Raw genomic sequence first — 17,898 nt, 5'->3', positions numbered from 1 at the left:
GAAAGGGTCGAACAATAGGGTTGTGAAGCCCTCACTGACTGTTTTGTGGGGGCTCAAAGACTGAGAACCGGTACCACCAAAGTCGGGGACAGTAAAGGATAGGCGATTCAGGCGAAGGCGTGCCGGTGCTGGGTACAAAATCCTCGTAGCATTGAGGATCTTCACTGTGGAGTTCGTGCCGGTTAGGCTGCATCAGATTTTACCTGGTCATCGAGTTGTGTCTCTGATTTGACTACCCACCACCAAGAACTAGCAAGCACCAGTGGGGTTTAACCAGTTTACGCATAGCAACCCGTCGAAGACTCTCGCTAGAACCTACAACCGGACCTTCCATACCATGCCAAAATTGCTCACTCTACCGTCCCTCCTCAACGCACCAATGCGCATATTCCAGAGCTACTACCAAGACCGATTCTTCCTCACGCATGTGGTTTCAACCGACATCATTCCCGTAGCCTTTGGATCACCTGTGAGAATGCGGATGTCCAGGTCACAGATGACTCTCGTCCTCAGCACCCAGCGGCAGACTCCCTCTCATGAAAGAACACTTCTGCTTCTACCCAGCTCCCATGTCTGGAGATATGTGATTGGACAAGAATTAATCTCACCGGGATCGCAACCTATGAACTTTCGGCAGCCTCCAGTCAATTACGTCGTGCTCGAGCGGGCAAGTAGACTGTCGGCTCTTCGGCCGTCTCCACTTTCCCCCACTTCCCCAGTTTCTCCGCTCTTTCCGTTTCCTTCGACTCTTTCCGGTTTTCCAGGCCCCCCAAAACATCGTCCAGGCGAAGGCCCCCCGCCTGTTGACGTTTTGCCACCGCTCACTTACCCACATGGACGGATCGAATTCGCTTTTAATCGGTCCTGTTTCGCCTTGGCAAGGCAGGCATACGAGACCCCAAAAACACCATTGCCCACAATCAAGAATCTGCGGGAATACATGGTCGTGGACCGACACTCTTTTCGGTGGCGCAGAAAGCCGCAGCAATACATTCAGATTTGTGCCAAGTCCTGTGCAGTCTGTGCGGATACAAATTTCGTGGCGTGGTGATCCTGGCTGCGGGTGGCTTGGAAACGGGCAATGGTCACCATCAAAGCTTATCGCGCTTGACCCGGTGGATCCATGACGCCAGCTGACAACGCTTTGATACCCTGGGCTTCCGCATCAGGAGAAACCCCAGGCTGGAGCCAAACATGAAAGCAGTTCATTCAACTGGACGATTCGTTTGATAGAACGCGAGTTGATCGAGGGGTGGAAAAGAGATGATTGACACCCGCACGAGTCAGGCGTCCAACCAATCCCCAATCTTGATTGACGACACCAACGTCAGGTCTAACGTCACCACCGAGCCGGACCATCCATTTCAGCGTTCTGATATCTCTGGGGGATAAAGGGCGTCAGCTCCCACATTCATAAGCTCAGGTAGTTCACAATTCTTTCCCTATCACAGAAAATCTTCCCGGTGGATGCTAAGTGAACAACAACGGCAAGATCAACCGCGATGGAGAATGAAAAGAGCCACGACCCACAGGTCGGCACCGAGAAAAACCAGGCCGCCAAAAGATCTTCTTCCTTCAACGGAGAGGCCGAGTGGTATGAAGATGGACAGCACGAAAATGCGGGACGTGGCATCTTTGACTTTGACGAGAGCCAGACGGTGAGTGGAAAGTTTGAGAATCCTCTTGCTGGAATTCCCAAGGCCCAACTTTTCAAAGATGTCGAAAAGTTTTGCCACGACCACGGCTTGATGGATAAACTTGAGATAATGAAAAAAGGAGCCTTGGTTGCTCAATCGCCCTTGTCATTCCATGAGATCGAAGAGCTATCGAGTGAGGATATCGCCATCCTTGAGCACGAGAAAACGCACAAATGGAGCCAGCCCTGGATGCTCTATTGGCTCACAGTCATGTGCGCGATGGGGGCAGCCACGCAAGGCATGGATGAATCCGTTAATAACGGCGCAGTGGCCTTTTATCCCGACCAATTGGGGATCAGCAAACTGAGCAACGCAACCTGGATCGAAGGCCTCGTCGTCGGGGCCCCATACCTTGCTTGTGCCGTCCTTGGCTGCTGGCTCAATGAACCATTAAACTATTACCTTGCTCGCCGCGGAACTATTTTTATTTCATGCTTTTTCGCAGCCTGGGCGTCCATCTGGGAGGCCTTCACCTATTCCTGGGGCCAATTGTTTGCCGCTCGCTTTGTTCTTGGTCTGGGAATTGGTGCAAAGTCCAGCACCATTCCAGTTTATGCTGCCGAGTGCGCTCCAGCCCCGATCCGGGGTGCTCTTGTTATGCAATGGTACGCATCCCAACCCCGAATACTTGTTCTGAGGCGGCGACTCAATTTTCATCGCACAGGCAAGTCTGGACCGCGTTTGGAATCATGCTCGGTAACATCATGGGCGTCGCTTTTTACTCATTAGGTCCAGACGTGGGCTGGCGTGTCATGCTCGGCTCCAGCTTCGTGCCCCCAGTCTTTGTGATGGTACAAGTTTTCTTTTGTCCCGAGTCTCCGCGCTGGCTGGTTGAGAACCACAAAGTCGACAAGGCCTACCGATCTTTCCGCCGTATTCGCAACACTGAGCTGGAAGCATGTCGGGACCTGTTTTACACTTATGTCGGTGTGGAGATTGAGCGAAAAGTCAATCGGGGCAAAAACTTCTTCACCAAGCTGGCCGAGCTGTTCACAGTTCCACGGAACCGCCGCGCGACGATGGCGACCTGGATGATCATGTTTGGTCAGCAATTTTGTGGTGTCAACGTGAGTGGGGAATCCCTACGCCTAGTTTGAGTCGTTTGTGTTGACTTTAGCGGGGGGATTCAAGGTTATTGCATATTATTCGACCACGATCTTTGTCCAAAGCGGTTATTCACACCCTCAAGCTCTGCTCTTCTCTATGGGAACAGGCATTCTCAACTGGGTATTTGCTTTGCCGGCCTTTTTCACAATTGACACGTTCGGCAGGCGGTTCTTACTTCTTGTCACCTTTCCATTCCTATGTGTCACCCTTCTGTGGACTGGTATGTCGTTCTTCTTGCCTGAGGGAACGACGAAACGAACCGCAATGATCACGACGGGAATGTATCTCTACGAAGTATTCTACTCCCCTGGCATGGGTCCGGTACCCTTCTCGTATTCTGCAGAATCTTTCCCAATCCAGGTGGGTTAGATTTGCCACTTTCCGCTCTCCTTCATGTACGGAGCTGACACGCGATAGGTTCGAGATGTTGGAATGGCCTCAGCAACCGCTGTTCTTTGGGCTTTTAATTTTATTCTTTCCTTTACATGGCCGGCTCTTGTCAAGGCTTTCCAACCCCAGGGCGCATTCGGCTGGTATGCTGCCTGGTGCGCGATACTATGGTTGCTAAGTAAGTATTTTCTCCCTGTCAGAATTATTGGCATAATGCGTACTAACTCGGTAAGCTCTTCTTATTTTCCCCGAGACCAAGGAGCTCACCTTGGAGGAACTTGATGCCGTGTTTAGTGTACCTACACGTAAACAAGTTGCCCGTGGGTTGCGGGAACCATTCTATTGGGTGAACAAATATCTTCTTCGCCGTGATGTTGAGCTTCCTCCTCTGGTGGACATCCAGCATCTTCGTGGCAAAAAGGAAAGAGCAACAGCTAGTGCCACTGTTTGAGACGATACTGCTTGCAGGACTGCCCTGCGCTGACTATCGGTTGAAATCCCCTGTTCGTTTTATTCAATGTTGCAAAGAGGTCAAGTTACACATTGCTTTCATGGAGTCTGTCAGAGACACAACGGGCGTCTTGCACTCACCGTGGCGAGTCATCATCTCTTCTCCTAAACTGCATTCTTCATGTTTCTATTCGCTCTCACTGTGACGCAATTATGAGATTGAGGTTTTTAGGTAATAGCCAGGCTTAGCCCTTAGGCAGCTTGAACGACCTTCGTGATTTTGTGATGATCTGATTATATGTTTTGCCTCCAGAGCTGGATGCAGCTTCCACTCCAGCCACCCTCTCCACGTGCGTAAGAAATGTGTGATTATCTACTGGTAATCGGCAAACCAGAGCAGCAAACTATTTCTACAGAGTAACACCTATCAGCGAGGCTATCCGGATGAAGAGATAGAGGTTATTACAGAGGTGGCTTGAGTTTGATTAGGGACCTTGAAGTCTACGACAAGGGGATATACTATGTCTGTGACCCAGAGTGGAGTCAGTGGAGAACATGCTAAGGTGCCATCTGATGTGATGGAACGCGGAACCTTAATGCCCACATGGTACTGCGAGCGGGGCACTGTAGTTACAGTATAGATCCACATTTTTCGTTTCAAGGTTCCCCTAGCTGATAATGTGAAGTTCACAGTGTTTCCGCTTGTTCTCGGAAATTTCTGTCAATGGAGATATGACAACTCTGCTTGAAGTTAATCCACGAATCAGACCGCCTAGGTAATCATGTAGAAGCTTCGGGCCGTCGTGCCCCAAAAGATCTTTAGGAGAATTGGTTGTAAATCTATCTATCCTCTATGGTATTGTGGTTATTCATGTGCTGTCTAGGGTTGCCGCTCACTCGTTTAGTTTTTTTGGCGTCTCGAGATTCCTCGCAATGGAGATGCTGTGACGATTACCTTTCTGTGTTGCTTGCTCCGAATCAAGTGAAGTTACGCCAAATCTCCCCATATACATTGTTTCTTAGAGCAAAGTGCTACAGATTTGGGGATTCGTCGTGCAGAGGGTAGTGAATCCACTGTCCTCGTAGTCACTCATCTAAGCCACTTATCTGATTCATGTTACTCAAACTCTGTCTCACCCAGCGGCCCAGGGGCCGGATTGAGTAATCGAACTACGTATGGAATCCACCTCGAATCATGAGGGAAATCCGAATGTGGAGAAACTTCAAGTTCTGGTCATTCTCGGCAAGAATACTAATGCTACCTCGACCCTTTCTCTTTTGTAAACACAGGTAATTTGGTCAAGCCATTAGTCATCAAAAAGATGGCGTCAGCCCCAATGTCGTGAGTTCATGGGCTTCACAAAGTCGGCATGGTCACAGAGGTGGGTGCAGTACAGCAAATCAGATATTGAAGGTGTGAGCACCAATGTCGATAGTTGCTACTGTCCAAGTCTTGCCGCCATCTGTTGTTGTGAGGCCACTTGTGCGGGCTTCATTGAGGACGAGGGTCTTTCCAAAAGCTGGGTCTGCCGAATCCAGAATTATTTTTGTCGACAAATAACCTGTTCCGGAGGTGAGCCGCAAAGGACAGGAAGATTTCGATATAAATGAATACGTACGATGAGCAGGCACATAGCTTTTACACGCCTTTTCCTGGCACTCGACAGCGGTACCCCAGCCCTGTGCATGGCCATCACCTGGTATAATGTATCAGCTTCAACTCAACGATGAATAACAGACATGAGCAGTTGCCGTACTAGTTGAGAGGGTAGAAACGATTACTCCGTTTAAAGCAACTGATTGGTCATACTTCCCGGTACGGTCATTGAATTGATCTGTATGCCCACGTCAGAGCTGAGCATGACGAATTCGTATTGTGTAAGGAGGTTCTAGAAAAATGACACTCACAGTGGATCGTCAATTGATCGCCCGGGTTGGCAGGAACCTGTCTGCCGCCAAGTTGTGTGCCTTGTCGCATTTTCAGCATCCCATGAATCTTTGTAGTACGGGCTCTTCTATTCACCTTTTAAAGTACTGGCCCAAGTGCACCATTGGCCGACACGTGCGCCGCAATTTCTAAGAGGTAATGGTCAGCGAATAACTCCTTGAAACGGCTCGACTCAGCTTACGCGTTTGGGTTATCAAAGGAGACAGCCAAAGCCTGAATGAGATCGCCGCCACTGGTACCCATACCGGGCCAGAGAGCGAGCCGATCCGCCCGTGGCGAAGGAATGGCCGGTAGAACCAAGGTGGTAAAGGACTCCCGAATCCAAGAGGATGCCGAAACTGGTCCTAGAGAGAAGTGAGGCCCAAATCCGATGGTTGTCTGAGCACTCCCAACCTCCGCAATCGCTAGGATTGACGCAAGCGCGATATTCGAAAGACTCAACATGGTCAAAACTCAAGGATTAAGTTTTTAGACAGTGCAAGGGAAGAGATGATACCATAGAGAAAGTCCAATCAGATGAATAGCACGAATAAATCTGAAGACAGGCATGCAGCTTATATAGTTGTTGAGTTGGGTCAGAGAGATTCTATTTAGGCTATCCTGCTTTGTCACATCGGAGTTACCAACCACCAGAGTATCAGCCATCCATCTAGCTGAGACTTGGGGTCCAATTTAGGGGCCGCCCGGACCAGAACAGGGCTTATCTTGCGCATTGCATGTTAGTCTCACCAAAGATCATTTCCCAGTTCAGATTTCAGATGTCTCAAGTGTGGGTGGAGAGACCACCTCCAATGTGGGGCCTGCATAATCGACAATTGACGATTGCAAGTCTCATCACCGACTGCCCGAAGATCCGGGACAAAATTATCCTAGTGGCAATAAGCAACTCAATGAGCTGCAGAGGATAAAGGCTGTGTGTTCAATAGTACAGTTTAAACGATGATTTTGAGAGGCAACGCTGGTGGGGGAACCGACCCAACGGCGCGCTATATCCCGGGCCACCGACGGCAAAGGTCCGTTCAAAGTAGCATTGTGCACCGAAATGAGGGGTCCCCACGAAGCCGTTCGTTTAAGAGAGCAGCTTCAAGATTGCCTCCGAAGAAATGAAGAAGCTTAGGTCCTGAATCGGGCAAAATTCCGCTGGATGCCAGTCGTGGCCAGATACGTGCCGCATTTCGCGTTTCACCTGATCGGAGGCCACCTCAGCAGTAGGGTGCCGGAGCTTGCTCTTGTGGGGCTTCAGATTATCTGCGATGAGAATGACAGAAAACCGTCAAACGCCATCTACCCAGGAAAGCCGCTCGTTAAGCCAGGAATTTATGAGCAATTATAGCTACCAAATTCAGCGATTGAATACTCGGTCTTTCTTATTTGTTTTTGAATTCAGTCTCTTTCTATTACACTTTGTCAAAAAAATTATAGTTTATTACTAGTCATTGGCGCCGGCTTCTACCCCCCCACCTCCTCCTAACCCAAGACTATAAGGATGTAGTCCGAACTGCTTTCAGAGGTTGGTGAGATCGTTTTGTTTTCTCCGTCATTTTTTGTTCCGGACCAGTGCACCGGCGTGGTAGTCCAATTTTAGCATTAGTGTCCCCTCCAGAGAGCTTCATAATGGTGTGATAGTGACCAAGACCCCAAGAGTAGCCCATAGGATTTGGGCAATTATCAGAAGTTAGCGTCATGAGTGACCCCCGGTCGCTTTTCTACCACCTCGCTCGACTGCATTGCTCTGATTGCGAGTACGTGGATTATCAATCTATCGTAGTTCGTACGGCATTGTCTTAATCTCAGTAAAAGGAAGTAGATCAACATTTGTCAGTCTCGTAAATAGACTCAGTGCAATGATTGAATAAATTCGCATCATTCGATAGAAGAATAGCGGCGGAGAGATTTTTAGCTTAGTTACTATATCCGGAATTCATAAGTAAAAGTACTTGTCAATACTGCATGATTGAAGCGTTCATCAGATTCTAAGAATCTCATGGGCTTCATGAACGCCAATTTCTGTATCTCACCTCTCGAATCACCTCTATGCTCAAATTCCCGCTCGAAACTAATCCCTCTTCCCTTTTCGTTCCATATCATATCCTCGCCGAAAATACGAAAAGACCTAAGCTCGTGAAAGTAAACACCAGAAGAATGCAGTTTTTTGAAATCTATTCACGAAACTTAGCTTGTCGTAAAGTATCTTTCCCGGCGTGTAGTACCCAGTTCATCCTGGTGACATCTTTCACCGTAGCGGCCATATGGTTCAAAAATGGGCACATAGTCGATCTTCTGCTGTTTGAATCTCGAAACATACAAGGTTATAGTAAGTGTTGATCACTGATCCTCTTCTCTGGCCTTGGCGCCTATACTTAGCCATGTTGCAGTTATCAAAAATACGTAACATCGAAGATCCTCGAGGCAAATACTTTCAGCAGAACCGCTCTTGTCTATTCATCAAACCCAGGTACTGATTATCCTGGAAAAGGTTATGCCACCCTACTCTTAGGTATATCATTTTTAAAACAACAAATGTGTTAGGATGTGAATGGGCCTAGTTGGTGGTGCTGCTTATTCGCGAGAAACGTTATTGCAGAGATCTGCTCAGCCTGAGAGTATAGCTGTGAATTTAATTGGTACTAGACGAAGATCCAATATTATCATTAGTTCAGCTTTATTTCCCAGGCAGTAAACACGAGCAGTTTCTAGCTGAGCAGCATGCATCCGGGTTGTCTACGCCGTCTCAGGGGCTCTTCATCGGTCCCCTTGGCGCATCTGTCCATGTTTGCCTTTCTAAAAATCAGGTAAATTAAAATTTCTTTCATTCTAGTTGTGCCTGATGTTCATCATCGAACGAAAATTTGTGCCGTCGATCTCAAACCATAATACGAAAAAGCAGCGTCGAAGACTCTGGTGTCATGGATGTTGGCCTCCAAACCTAGGTGCCAACGATAAGGAACTTACATGATGTACAATCAAGAGTGCCGCAGCACACAAGCATCGGCCAGAAACCCTGAAGAAGGGTCCGACGCGTCCACTATGTCCTCACCACGTCCGAAGTCAACGGACATTGCCTATGAAGTTTATATATTAATGACCGAGGAGGAATATTCGACAGTAAAACTAAGTAGACCTCACGGTCGGACATTGCGAGAAAGCATCCGTTGAAGTTCCTTTTCCAACAGTAAACAATAAACGTGGTTTGTACAAAGAAGGGTTACCTCCAATTGAGGAAAGTGTTATCTGGTTGAATTATGATGAGATTCTTCGTTAAGTGTTGATCCGTAAACTGCAGAGCAGTCTACTCAGCGGGTCATGGTGACTTCTCAGGAGGGTTGATGACATGATGGCTCGAGCGAGCATACTGTACTCTAAGTAATTTGCTCCTTTTCTTGTACAGGGGCAAGTCTCTGCCATTCCTTGAACTTGGTTTCATGACAGAGCTTCTTCTGTCTAGTGACTCTCTTCAGTATGAAAGACTTCTCGGTACTTCTCTTTGAGTATTTTGAAACCTGGATCGAGAGGGGAGTGATGTGTTGACCACCTGTCGTTCTGAACTTCTTACCCGTCACGCATCGGTTGCGAAGCGTCCACGTGATATAGAATGCTTAGGCCCAACAACCCGACCTTCCCCGCGATTCTGTGCAGCGTGATACCCATCCTAATTACTACGGGCTACCTATCATTAAGTAATTTCGTTCTTCCTTTCAGGTCACCTCGCGTTGAGCGTACAATAAAGGGGAATTCCATATCAATCAACATGTCGACCAGTGTTCCGATCTCGCGCACAGCCCATTCGCCTACCCTCGACGGCGATGAGACCATGCGGCAGGCTGTGGATCTATTTCGCACACGTATGGAAGCCACCAACCGAAAATTTATCATAGACCGTATCTCAGAGATTTTTGCCCGCGGCCTCGCAACTGAAGAGGAACGAATTCGCCTGATGCAGCAGTGGCGACATTTTGAACTCCTAGGCTGCGGTGGTGGTGACGACAGTAGTGATCCTCACGCGCGCTCTCTGGGCAATCAGATCCGGCAAACACGGCAGTTGGCGGCTATACCTACCCTACTAGAGGGCGATACCCGTCCTCTATTCGCAATGGGCGGACTCTATCCGCCACTGCTCTGTACACGAGAGGCCCGCCAGATCTTCCTTGACACGCTCCAGGAAGTGTTCCAGCGACAGGCAGATGAGTGGTCTACCGAGGAGGGCGAGAATCTAGCGGTCATCCCGCGCTGCGAAGAGCTCGGTCAGCTCCTAGCGTATACACACGCTATAGAAGACCCGGACTTTCGTCAGTCGGGTATCGCCCCTTTCGAGGCTGGGCTATCAGTATTGAATAGCGTTGGTTCTCAGCCTTGCCTGGATACGCCGGAGCAGCGTGATCAGTATCACTCGCTTGTACGTAATGAATGCAGACGGCTACGGGAGCGTCTCGAGACGAAGGATACCTCGGATTTGATCAACAAGGCCCTAATTGGGGCCAGTCCGGATATCGATCTAGACGTACGTGCGGGCGTGGTCATGGGTACAGGCTATGCTGTGGAGACTGAGACCCGTGTTTGGTATAGCACATACCTCTACTGCCGATTGGACCCCGATGAGGATGCCCCTTGGCTTGAGGAGTCTAATGGGAGCACCCCGAATACTCCAAACATCCAGAACGCTCTGAATATCCCAGACTCTCCAAACATTCATGAGTGGGGGTGGCGCGTTGTTTTTATAGAAGAGGAAGGGGATGGTGTGTTATCGCCGCAGGTGCTTAACGGACGGAGGCCGCGCTTTGACTCGATTCCGGAGTTTCTGGATTGGTACGCGAGCTGGCCAGACCACTTGGATGCCCGAGGGCTACTCAGTCTACGCCGCCATGCGGTAGGGTGTGATACAGATTGCGAGTCCGAATGTGAGGAACACAACCTTGGTGGACCTTGGCGACCATAAGGAGCTTCGCCTACTGTAAGTTTTCGGTCCTTCTGGTATATTAATCAATCATGAAACCCCGTGAGAAGGTGGTTGAAACTGCTAAGAGGCTGAGCTGAAACTTACGTGTGAGATATTTCCCCCATGAACTAAGACGCCAGCTTGCATGGGGCGCACAGGAACGCCCGGAATTACGTCAGTTCTCACCTCGTGTTGACTTAATCTCGACCCGTCCCTCCACATTTGTTACTTTGACTAGCTTTCATATGTGGTTGGAAGGAGTCTTGAGGTTTAGAGACTCAGAAATTTCTATTTCTGTTGCTTGAATACAGTACAATATCCAACAGGCGCATTAAGAAACTCGGTTTGAAATATGAAAGTACCTGGTAGGCGTTTCATCAAGCAGGGTATCTCATGTGACTAGGAAGGGGAATTATATCGACAATAGCGATCTGGGGAGGCCAACCATGTCTGTCTACCACCGACACGAAAAGACGTAAGTCATGATAGCAGGTACGCAGTCGAATGCTGTATTGTAACCACTATCCTTTTGACAAGTGATACTATTCACCCCTGGGCAGGTCATCGTGCCAACAGTATTATCTTCACCTGCCGTATAAATGCATCCTGAGATACCATGCGACTGGAAGGGTCCGATATCGGCGCTGGGAAAGTCCGGATTAGGAGAGACGGTGTTGGCAGACGCCCCAATATCGGGATTTGTGTTGCACGGGTCAAAGGTCTGACCCGATATAACATCAAGGATGTTCCATTCGTAAATCCACGACGAGCCCGACTCAAATACCGTCAAAAAGAAGCTCGCGAGTCTCACGCCGTTCGTGGGCTGGGAAGTAGGGATTGAGGTTGAATCAGTTGAGGATTGGGCTTTAGCGGTCGTGGTCGTAGTAGGACGGCTCGCTATGCTGGTACTGATAGCAGTGGGCTCATCTCTCCCTGAACCTGCAGGAATCGGGGCGGGTCCTCCGAGGAGATCACAGTCCGAGCAAGGCTCCATCTCCGAATCCAACCGACAGCCCAGAACCTCAGTGTAGACCCGGGAGTCGAGGAAACTAATCCCTGAAGGATCAGTGCGACGCGATAGTCCGTTGATCTCGTGAAGCTCATTTCCGATAACCATGGAGGCATTGAAAGAATGGATGCTCTCGTACGATCTTCGCTCTGCAGTTTGGTTGAGGCTCACGTCGCGCTTGCGTCGGTAAGGGAACTTTTGACTAGGCGGCGCATCGTAGATGAGATGGCTGCCATCCGGCTGCGGTACTACCGCTTTCGGGGTGCCAACCGTCCTAGTCTTTCCTTCACGATCCACGAACTCAAGCTCCCACGATCCGAATGGGAATTCACCAATGTAGATCTTTTGTCCAGGGCCCGAAGGCTCCTGCTTATTCACAGAAAAGGAAGGAGGAAATCGAGGTGGCAGGGTCGATGTCACCGCTTGATACACTGGGTTAGGGAGTGCCAAGCCGGCCGGATCCCAACTCAAGGTGTGGGCCCATTTCCGGTCCGGATAAGCGGGGTCATCGAACCACAGGTCCCATTCTTGCATGTTCGTATATCCTGCCTTGGCGGCGGCTTTTGCATCGCCTTCTAGGACATCATTGACTAAAATGAAGCTTGGTCCATATGCTTGGGCACATTTGTTCTCACAAGTCAGCCACTCGCTAATGCAATAGTCTGTTGGCAGCGCCTGGCCTGTACCGCTCGAGACTTCGACACCTAAATTTCCTGGTCAGCCCTGGTTTTCGCTGAAGGATCGCATTGAAATTCTTGGTAGACCAACAATAGACAGGTTGTTTTATGTTCTGGACTTTTTGGAGGTATTGTAAGAACTTGCGCATCTCCTCCCCATGATTGGAGTTCTCTTTCTGAGGGATGAGACGCAAAGTCGGCCGATCGTAATAATTGGCCTCTTGTTTGATTGCACTGATGCTGTTGCCGAACGGATACTCTTCCACTTCACAGCCTGTGGAGACAGGTGGTCAGCTGAGTGCGGCAATCTTTCGTCGGGAACATTCGAGGCTCTTTTGACTTACCCATGAGACCCCATCCAGACCTAGTGACGGTCTTTGGAGGGTATTTGAAGACCCGTCTGTCATTGCGTTGGGCGCCGCCTTCGTTTTTGCCGAGGCCGTGTGTCTGCAGCCATCCCGCGGTGTTGTGGAGCCCATTCTTGCGATGGGTGTAAGTGAGGATGGAAGCGGCGTTCTTCTTGTCCATGGCCGAACGAGCATTGTTGCACACATTGGGCCATTTGTCAACATCGCAGTGGAAGATCGCGTCACACTTGTCATTCGGGCCCGGTGGTTTATACGAGTCCGGCTGAGGACATTGGGTTTTGCCTCGCTTGGCCAGTTCCCCGCCACACGTGTCCGCGTAACAGTCGATTTCATCCAGGGTTTCGTTGAGATTATCCGTCGCATCCTTTTGGCAGTCTGACATCTGGGTTTGAGCCTCATCGAGGGGAAGCTCACAGCTGATTTCTCCCGTATCAGAATCCCAGAGAGGGAAATTACCATTCCCACAGGTGCCCTGTGCCTGGCTCGGGGCCTCGCTAGGATCCGTGCATTCCTCTGGATCGTCGGGATCGGAGGAGTTGGTCGAGCCCGTGTCGGAGCCAGAAGATGACCGATCCCCCGCGCATGCACCGTTCCCACAGGGCGAACAGTCCTTTTTATAGCACGGGGGATCTGTATTAGGGAGGGGGTGCGGAGGAATCTTCAGTGGGATCACGCCTGGCAAGCACATGCCGGCCGGCAGGGTGATCGCGGACGGTAACGGCACGTGAGGCAGGAATGTGGTCAGGGAAATTCCTGGCCCGATGGACCGGCATGTTTTGCGGGGGGTCCGACTCTCATGACTACCAGTCACATGGGAACCGACAGCGGCAGAGGAGGAGGTGGTGATCACGGTGGCGGTGGTGACGATCGGCGTGATGATCGTGGTGGTGACTAGTTGACCATCTTGGCCGGTCTGGGTGACCGGAAATGTAGACTGCGTGGTGTACGTGGTGGTGAAGGCTGTCGTGAACAGGGGAGCCACGGCAGTGCTGGTCGTGGAGGAGCTGGGCGACGGATTTCCAAACACCCCGTCGGGGTCATAGCCCCCGGGCACGGGAATCACAATGGGAATATTCGGCTGATAGCCAGGGTAAAGTGGAATTCCCAGCGGAATCACGACTCCGGGTGGAATCTCCACCGGGTTGGTGAAGTTTTCCCCTTGTCCACAACAGGTGCCCGTCAGAAGCCGGAAGAAGTCACACACCTCGTGGCACACCGCGGGGGAGCCGGCTGGAATATTGTTGCTGGAAGCGTCCGGTCCACTCGAGGGAAGAAGGAGGACCCCGTCGGTGCACTGGGCCGAGAGGGTAAACGTGGCCGTCGGGGTGAGGGAGGTGCAGGGAAGTGGTTTGATACCTACCTGGCCCGGAGAGGCGCCATCAGGACTGCCGTATGGATTGGTGGCGCAGGCCCCTTCCGGACAATAGCCATGGCTGCAGGTGAAGTCACAGAGAGGCCCATACACCCGGGCATCCAGCCCCGTGCCTGCATAGCCGCTCACATTCTGGCTGGGAGGGGGCAGCACCAGGGCGCCCTGGCCCGTGCAGGTACAGGCGTTGATCGGACAAAAGCCAAACCCACAACTGAAAGCACAGAGACCTGCCAGATTCCCCTCGCCCGTCCCACTGATACACGCTGGAGGTGAGAAGTCCGAGACCGTGGGGATCGTCAACGGAACCTCACTGGTACCGCATGCCGCGGGGTCACAATGACCGTAATTGCAGTTGAAATCACACAGGCCACTGTAGCTCGCGTCTTCGCCGGCCAAAGGATAGCCCTTGATTCCGGTAGCCTTGGGCAAGGCTCTCTGTTTGCCCATGGCGGTGCAGACACACGCCCCCACTGGGCAATACCCATAAGAGCAGCTGAATCCGCAGAGACTGGCAAAGTTCATTGGTCCGGTTCCGTTGACGCAGACTTGCTCCCCGATGTTCAACTCCGGAGTGGCGGAGATGGGGTCGTCCGTGAACGAGGCAAGAGTCCAGGCATTCCAGTTCTGGATACCTAACAGACAATTCGTGGGATCGACGGAGATCCCGTCCGTAGATATGACCACAGCACCATTGCGCGAGATCGTCACAGTGACCTGACCAGTCCTCCCGTGGAAGGGGACACTGCCTTGATAAATACCAATCCCCCCGTCTGGAGCATTGGACCAACTCCCCTGCTGGACCACCCCGCCGATGCTGACTGTGACTTCAGCCGGAGACCTCAAGAGGGCGGAGTAAAAGACTCTGTCCTGGAGAATCTCGACCGGGGGGAACTCGATCTGGAACTGGCTCACGGTATTACCAGTGGTCCCATTGTTGGTGCAAGCTGCAGCGGGAGCTCCGCGGTTCCAAACCTGCACGCCTTCCCGGGTGATTGTGGCCGTGCCTGTCTTGTAAAGATCAATCAGGTAAGGCAGAAATGCCCGCCAACCATCGTGCAGATATCCGGCAGCGTAGTTGTACGGAGCCTCGCCGATGTCGAAAGCGGCGTAGGCGTTGTCGAACAATGGCCCGATGTAGTGGGACTCGCCATAATCATTCCATGAGATGATCTCCACCCACTCAGGCTGGAGATACATCACTTGCTGCCAGCGGTCGAACCACAAACGATCACCATTCCAGAGCCAATTCTTCTTATATCCCGGGAGAGCAGTGTAAAACCAGGGCGAGACAGGCATCATGTACGGTTTCCCATTCAGATACTGCATGTAAGAAGCGTCCACGTAGGTATCCATATCATTCGGTCCCCACGGCCACGCCGCCCAAGAGAAGAGGCCGTCGGGAACCCCTGGAGAAGCCTCGAGTGCCGCCTTGGCACCGACAGAGGACCAGTCAGGAACAAAGTAACACCCAGTCTGCTCCTTGATATCGATCCAATCCGAAGCACTGCCAGGCCCTTCGAAGGTCGACACAAAAGGCTTCCCCTTGTATCGATAGTAATGCTCATTTGCTCCATACTGGTTCAGGAGGTCAATGACGGCGCTCTTCGGCCAGGGGCCATTTCCTGCATAGCCAAATGAAAAGAAGAGTTGGAAGCCCACCACGCCGGCCGCCTCAAAAGCATGCACTAGGGAAGGTTCATTTGTGGAGTCCGCGTACGCCATATTCAGGGCAAAGGCATCAATGTGAGCTTGCTGGGCATTGACCATGTTGGCTTCCCAGTCATAGGTCGTGAAATTCTGACTGTTCGTCACCTTGACGAGTATGTAAAGGTCAGCAACGAGAAAAAAAATTAATGTGAGATGATTTTCAATTCCTTACCATGAAATGTGCAAAGACAGCTGCGGCCTGCACATGGTAGGTACCGAGCCATATGGCTATCAAAATTGAAACAAACAAGCCCTTCACGTCAAGTGCCAGGTCAGTAGGCCTCGAATCCTCTTTTTTGTCACTGGCCTGTGCACTAAGATTCCGGGCTCTCTGTGTATTTATGTACAACCTAGTTTTCACAGATCTACCTGGGCTATCTTTCCCCGAAAGGCCGTTTTCCCAGATTATTTGACCAAAAGTGGAATTAGAAACATGGGATCACACAATCTACCTAGTCGTTAGCGCAGTTCTGACAAGCGAGCCTGCTAGAGGATAGCATTGATACGACCATACCTCACGCTAAACAGAGGAGGCACTGGCCCGGTAATTGTTTACCCTTGCCAGATCATTGATGTAGAACATACCCGGAGCGAGCATACCTCGTCTGTGCAATTTTCGGCCTTCATTTTCGGCGAATAAACTCATGCCATCTAGTGCTATAGAGTGAGAGGGAACCACTCACTTGCTTTGAGTATTGACTACACCACAGATAGTAAAGTACCAACCAGACTTTTGCTCAATCGGGAGACTCGCGCTAGCTCTTCAGGTCCCAGACCGCTTCGTGTAGGGCAGGGATGATTTAACGCCTGATTCGAAAGTAAACCAAACTAGCACATACATCGCCGTAGGGACCCGTAAGTGAGGGAATATCCTTTATGCAACTACATATCAAGCCCTGTGAGCAAATACTACCAAAGTACCTCCTAGTGGGCACTCTATACTGCCCCGCCTCCAAGACGATACCCATTTTGCTTTGCCTTATCGTATTCTTACAACCCATCGCCAGTCTGGAACCATACTACATTGCACCTTCTGTGGGACTTATGTAGGTACTAGGTAGCAATGCAAGTGTGCTACCGTCTACTCCCGACAGGGCCACCTCACTGCTATACATTTGATGTCAATATTGGAAGGTGAATTATGCTGTTCTACACCATACAGTTTACCTCTAACTCACCGGGAGAAACTTCCCATGCAGGGACTTTATTCTACAGGGATCAAATTCATTGCCGCCTGATTCACTTTCTAGTGAGAATGAAATTGTGATCTCAGGAGTGTAAGGGGCATGGATTTTAACCGATCATGAACTAAATGTGACTTACTTTTTAGCGGCAAGGCCCGTCCCTGATATTACCGTAAATGGCGGTTCTCTTTGAATGAGGGTGACACGATCTCGGTGGGCGATATGAAGGGCGGCTACCCGGAGGTAAAACCAGATAAGGTGAAGTTCCCGATTGCAGATTTCCGGGTAATTCCTGTGGGTACTACCTATTAAGCCATTTCCCACACATGTATTGTCGAATACTGTAATCAGCTCGATGGTATGCAGAGCGCGGACTCAATTGCAAGGCACCATTGATCTGACACTATCAATATACACAGGATAATACTAAATGTATCGGGGCGGTAGAAAGCTTACCTGTCTACATTGGCAGGCTTGATTTCGGCCAAGTCGGTTACTTTAAAGAGTATGCCCGTGCATTCGTACTCTAATCACATTCGAAATTATGGTCAATAATGGCAGTCTATGCATCACAGCCAATGGCAATTTTCGGTCGGAAAGTGATATAAGTTCAGATCAGCGGAGCTTCTACCTGACTGTCCGCTTGAAAGGTGGACGGGATAACTAAACGCCATCATAGGTACGGTTCCCTACCTGCACCCGAATGTTGTGCATGGTGTAAATGGTGTAAATTACATCCTGTAAATATAATAATACATATGCTGGCATCTCCCAAATGGCACTTTGTAATCGCACACAGCCAGACTTGAGGTATTCTGACCTAGGCCCACATAGGCGCCCCGATTTCCTAAATAGAGAGTTCAACATCTTTTCTCCTATCCTCTATTTACTGTTCAAAGCAGGGATCAACTTAACCGAGTTATTGATCACACTGTACATTCATTCAAAATCCGACTGTCAGAGTTCACTCCAAGTGCAGGCTAAGTGGATTCCGGACATTTGCCCCCGACACCCTGAGGTTACCGTGCAGCCAATCACTAGGTTAGAGTAGAGATT

At 50.4% G+C, this 17,898-nt stretch overlaps 4 protein-coding genes across 4 annotated transcripts; 2 read left to right on the top strand and 2 right to left on the bottom strand.

Moving 5' to 3' along the window:
* Positions 1-1,502: 1,502 nt before the first annotated feature.
* Positions 1,503-3,645, top strand: POX_f07450 (uncharacterized protein; the record flags this gene model as incomplete). Its single annotated transcript, XM_050116250.1, has 5 exons — positions 1,503-2,302; positions 2,362-2,764; positions 2,829-3,164; positions 3,222-3,372; positions 3,428-3,645. 5 exons carry the CDS (start codon positions 1,503-1,505, stop codon positions 3,643-3,645), a joined length of 1,908 nt encoding a protein of 635 aa, XP_049966389.1.
* Positions 3,646-5,045: 1,400 nt separating this feature from the next.
* Positions 5,046-6,036, bottom strand: POX_f07449 (uncharacterized protein; the record flags this gene model as incomplete). Its single annotated transcript, XM_050116249.1, has 6 exons — positions 5,046-5,206; positions 5,264-5,341; positions 5,402-5,479; positions 5,553-5,612; positions 5,668-5,720; positions 5,774-6,036. The coding sequence occupies 6 exons, from the start codon at positions 6,034-6,036 to the stop codon at positions 5,046-5,048; spliced, it is 693 nt and encodes a 230-aa protein (XP_049966388.1).
* Positions 6,037-9,340: 3,304 nt separating this feature from the next.
* POX_f07448 (uncharacterized protein) lies at positions 9,341-10,525 on the top strand (the record flags this gene model as incomplete). Its single annotated transcript, XM_050116248.1, has 1 exon — positions 9,341-10,525. The coding sequence occupies one exon, from the start codon at positions 9,341-9,343 to the stop codon at positions 10,523-10,525; it is 1,185 nt and encodes a 394-aa protein (XP_049966387.1).
* Positions 10,526-10,979: 454 nt separating this feature from the next.
* Positions 10,980-16,285, bottom strand: POX_f07447 (uncharacterized protein; the record flags this gene model as incomplete). Its single annotated transcript, XM_050116247.1, has 5 exons — positions 10,980-12,238; positions 12,303-12,485; positions 12,556-15,763; positions 15,831-15,989; positions 16,244-16,285. The coding sequence occupies 5 exons, from the start codon at positions 16,283-16,285 to the stop codon at positions 10,980-10,982; spliced, it is 4,851 nt and encodes a 1,616-aa protein (XP_049966386.1).
* Positions 16,286-17,898: the final 1,613 nt, after the last annotated feature.

The sequence above is a fragment of the Penicillium oxalicum genome, chromosome VI, assembly GCF_001723175.1.
Source record: "Penicillium oxalicum strain HP7-1 chromosome VI, whole genome shotgun sequence".
Taxonomy (NCBI): Eukaryota; Fungi; Ascomycota; class Eurotiomycetes; order Eurotiales; family Aspergillaceae; genus Penicillium; species Penicillium oxalicum.
The sequence above is the reverse complement of the archived record's forward strand: the minus strand, read 5'-3'. Positions and strand labels throughout refer to the sequence as shown.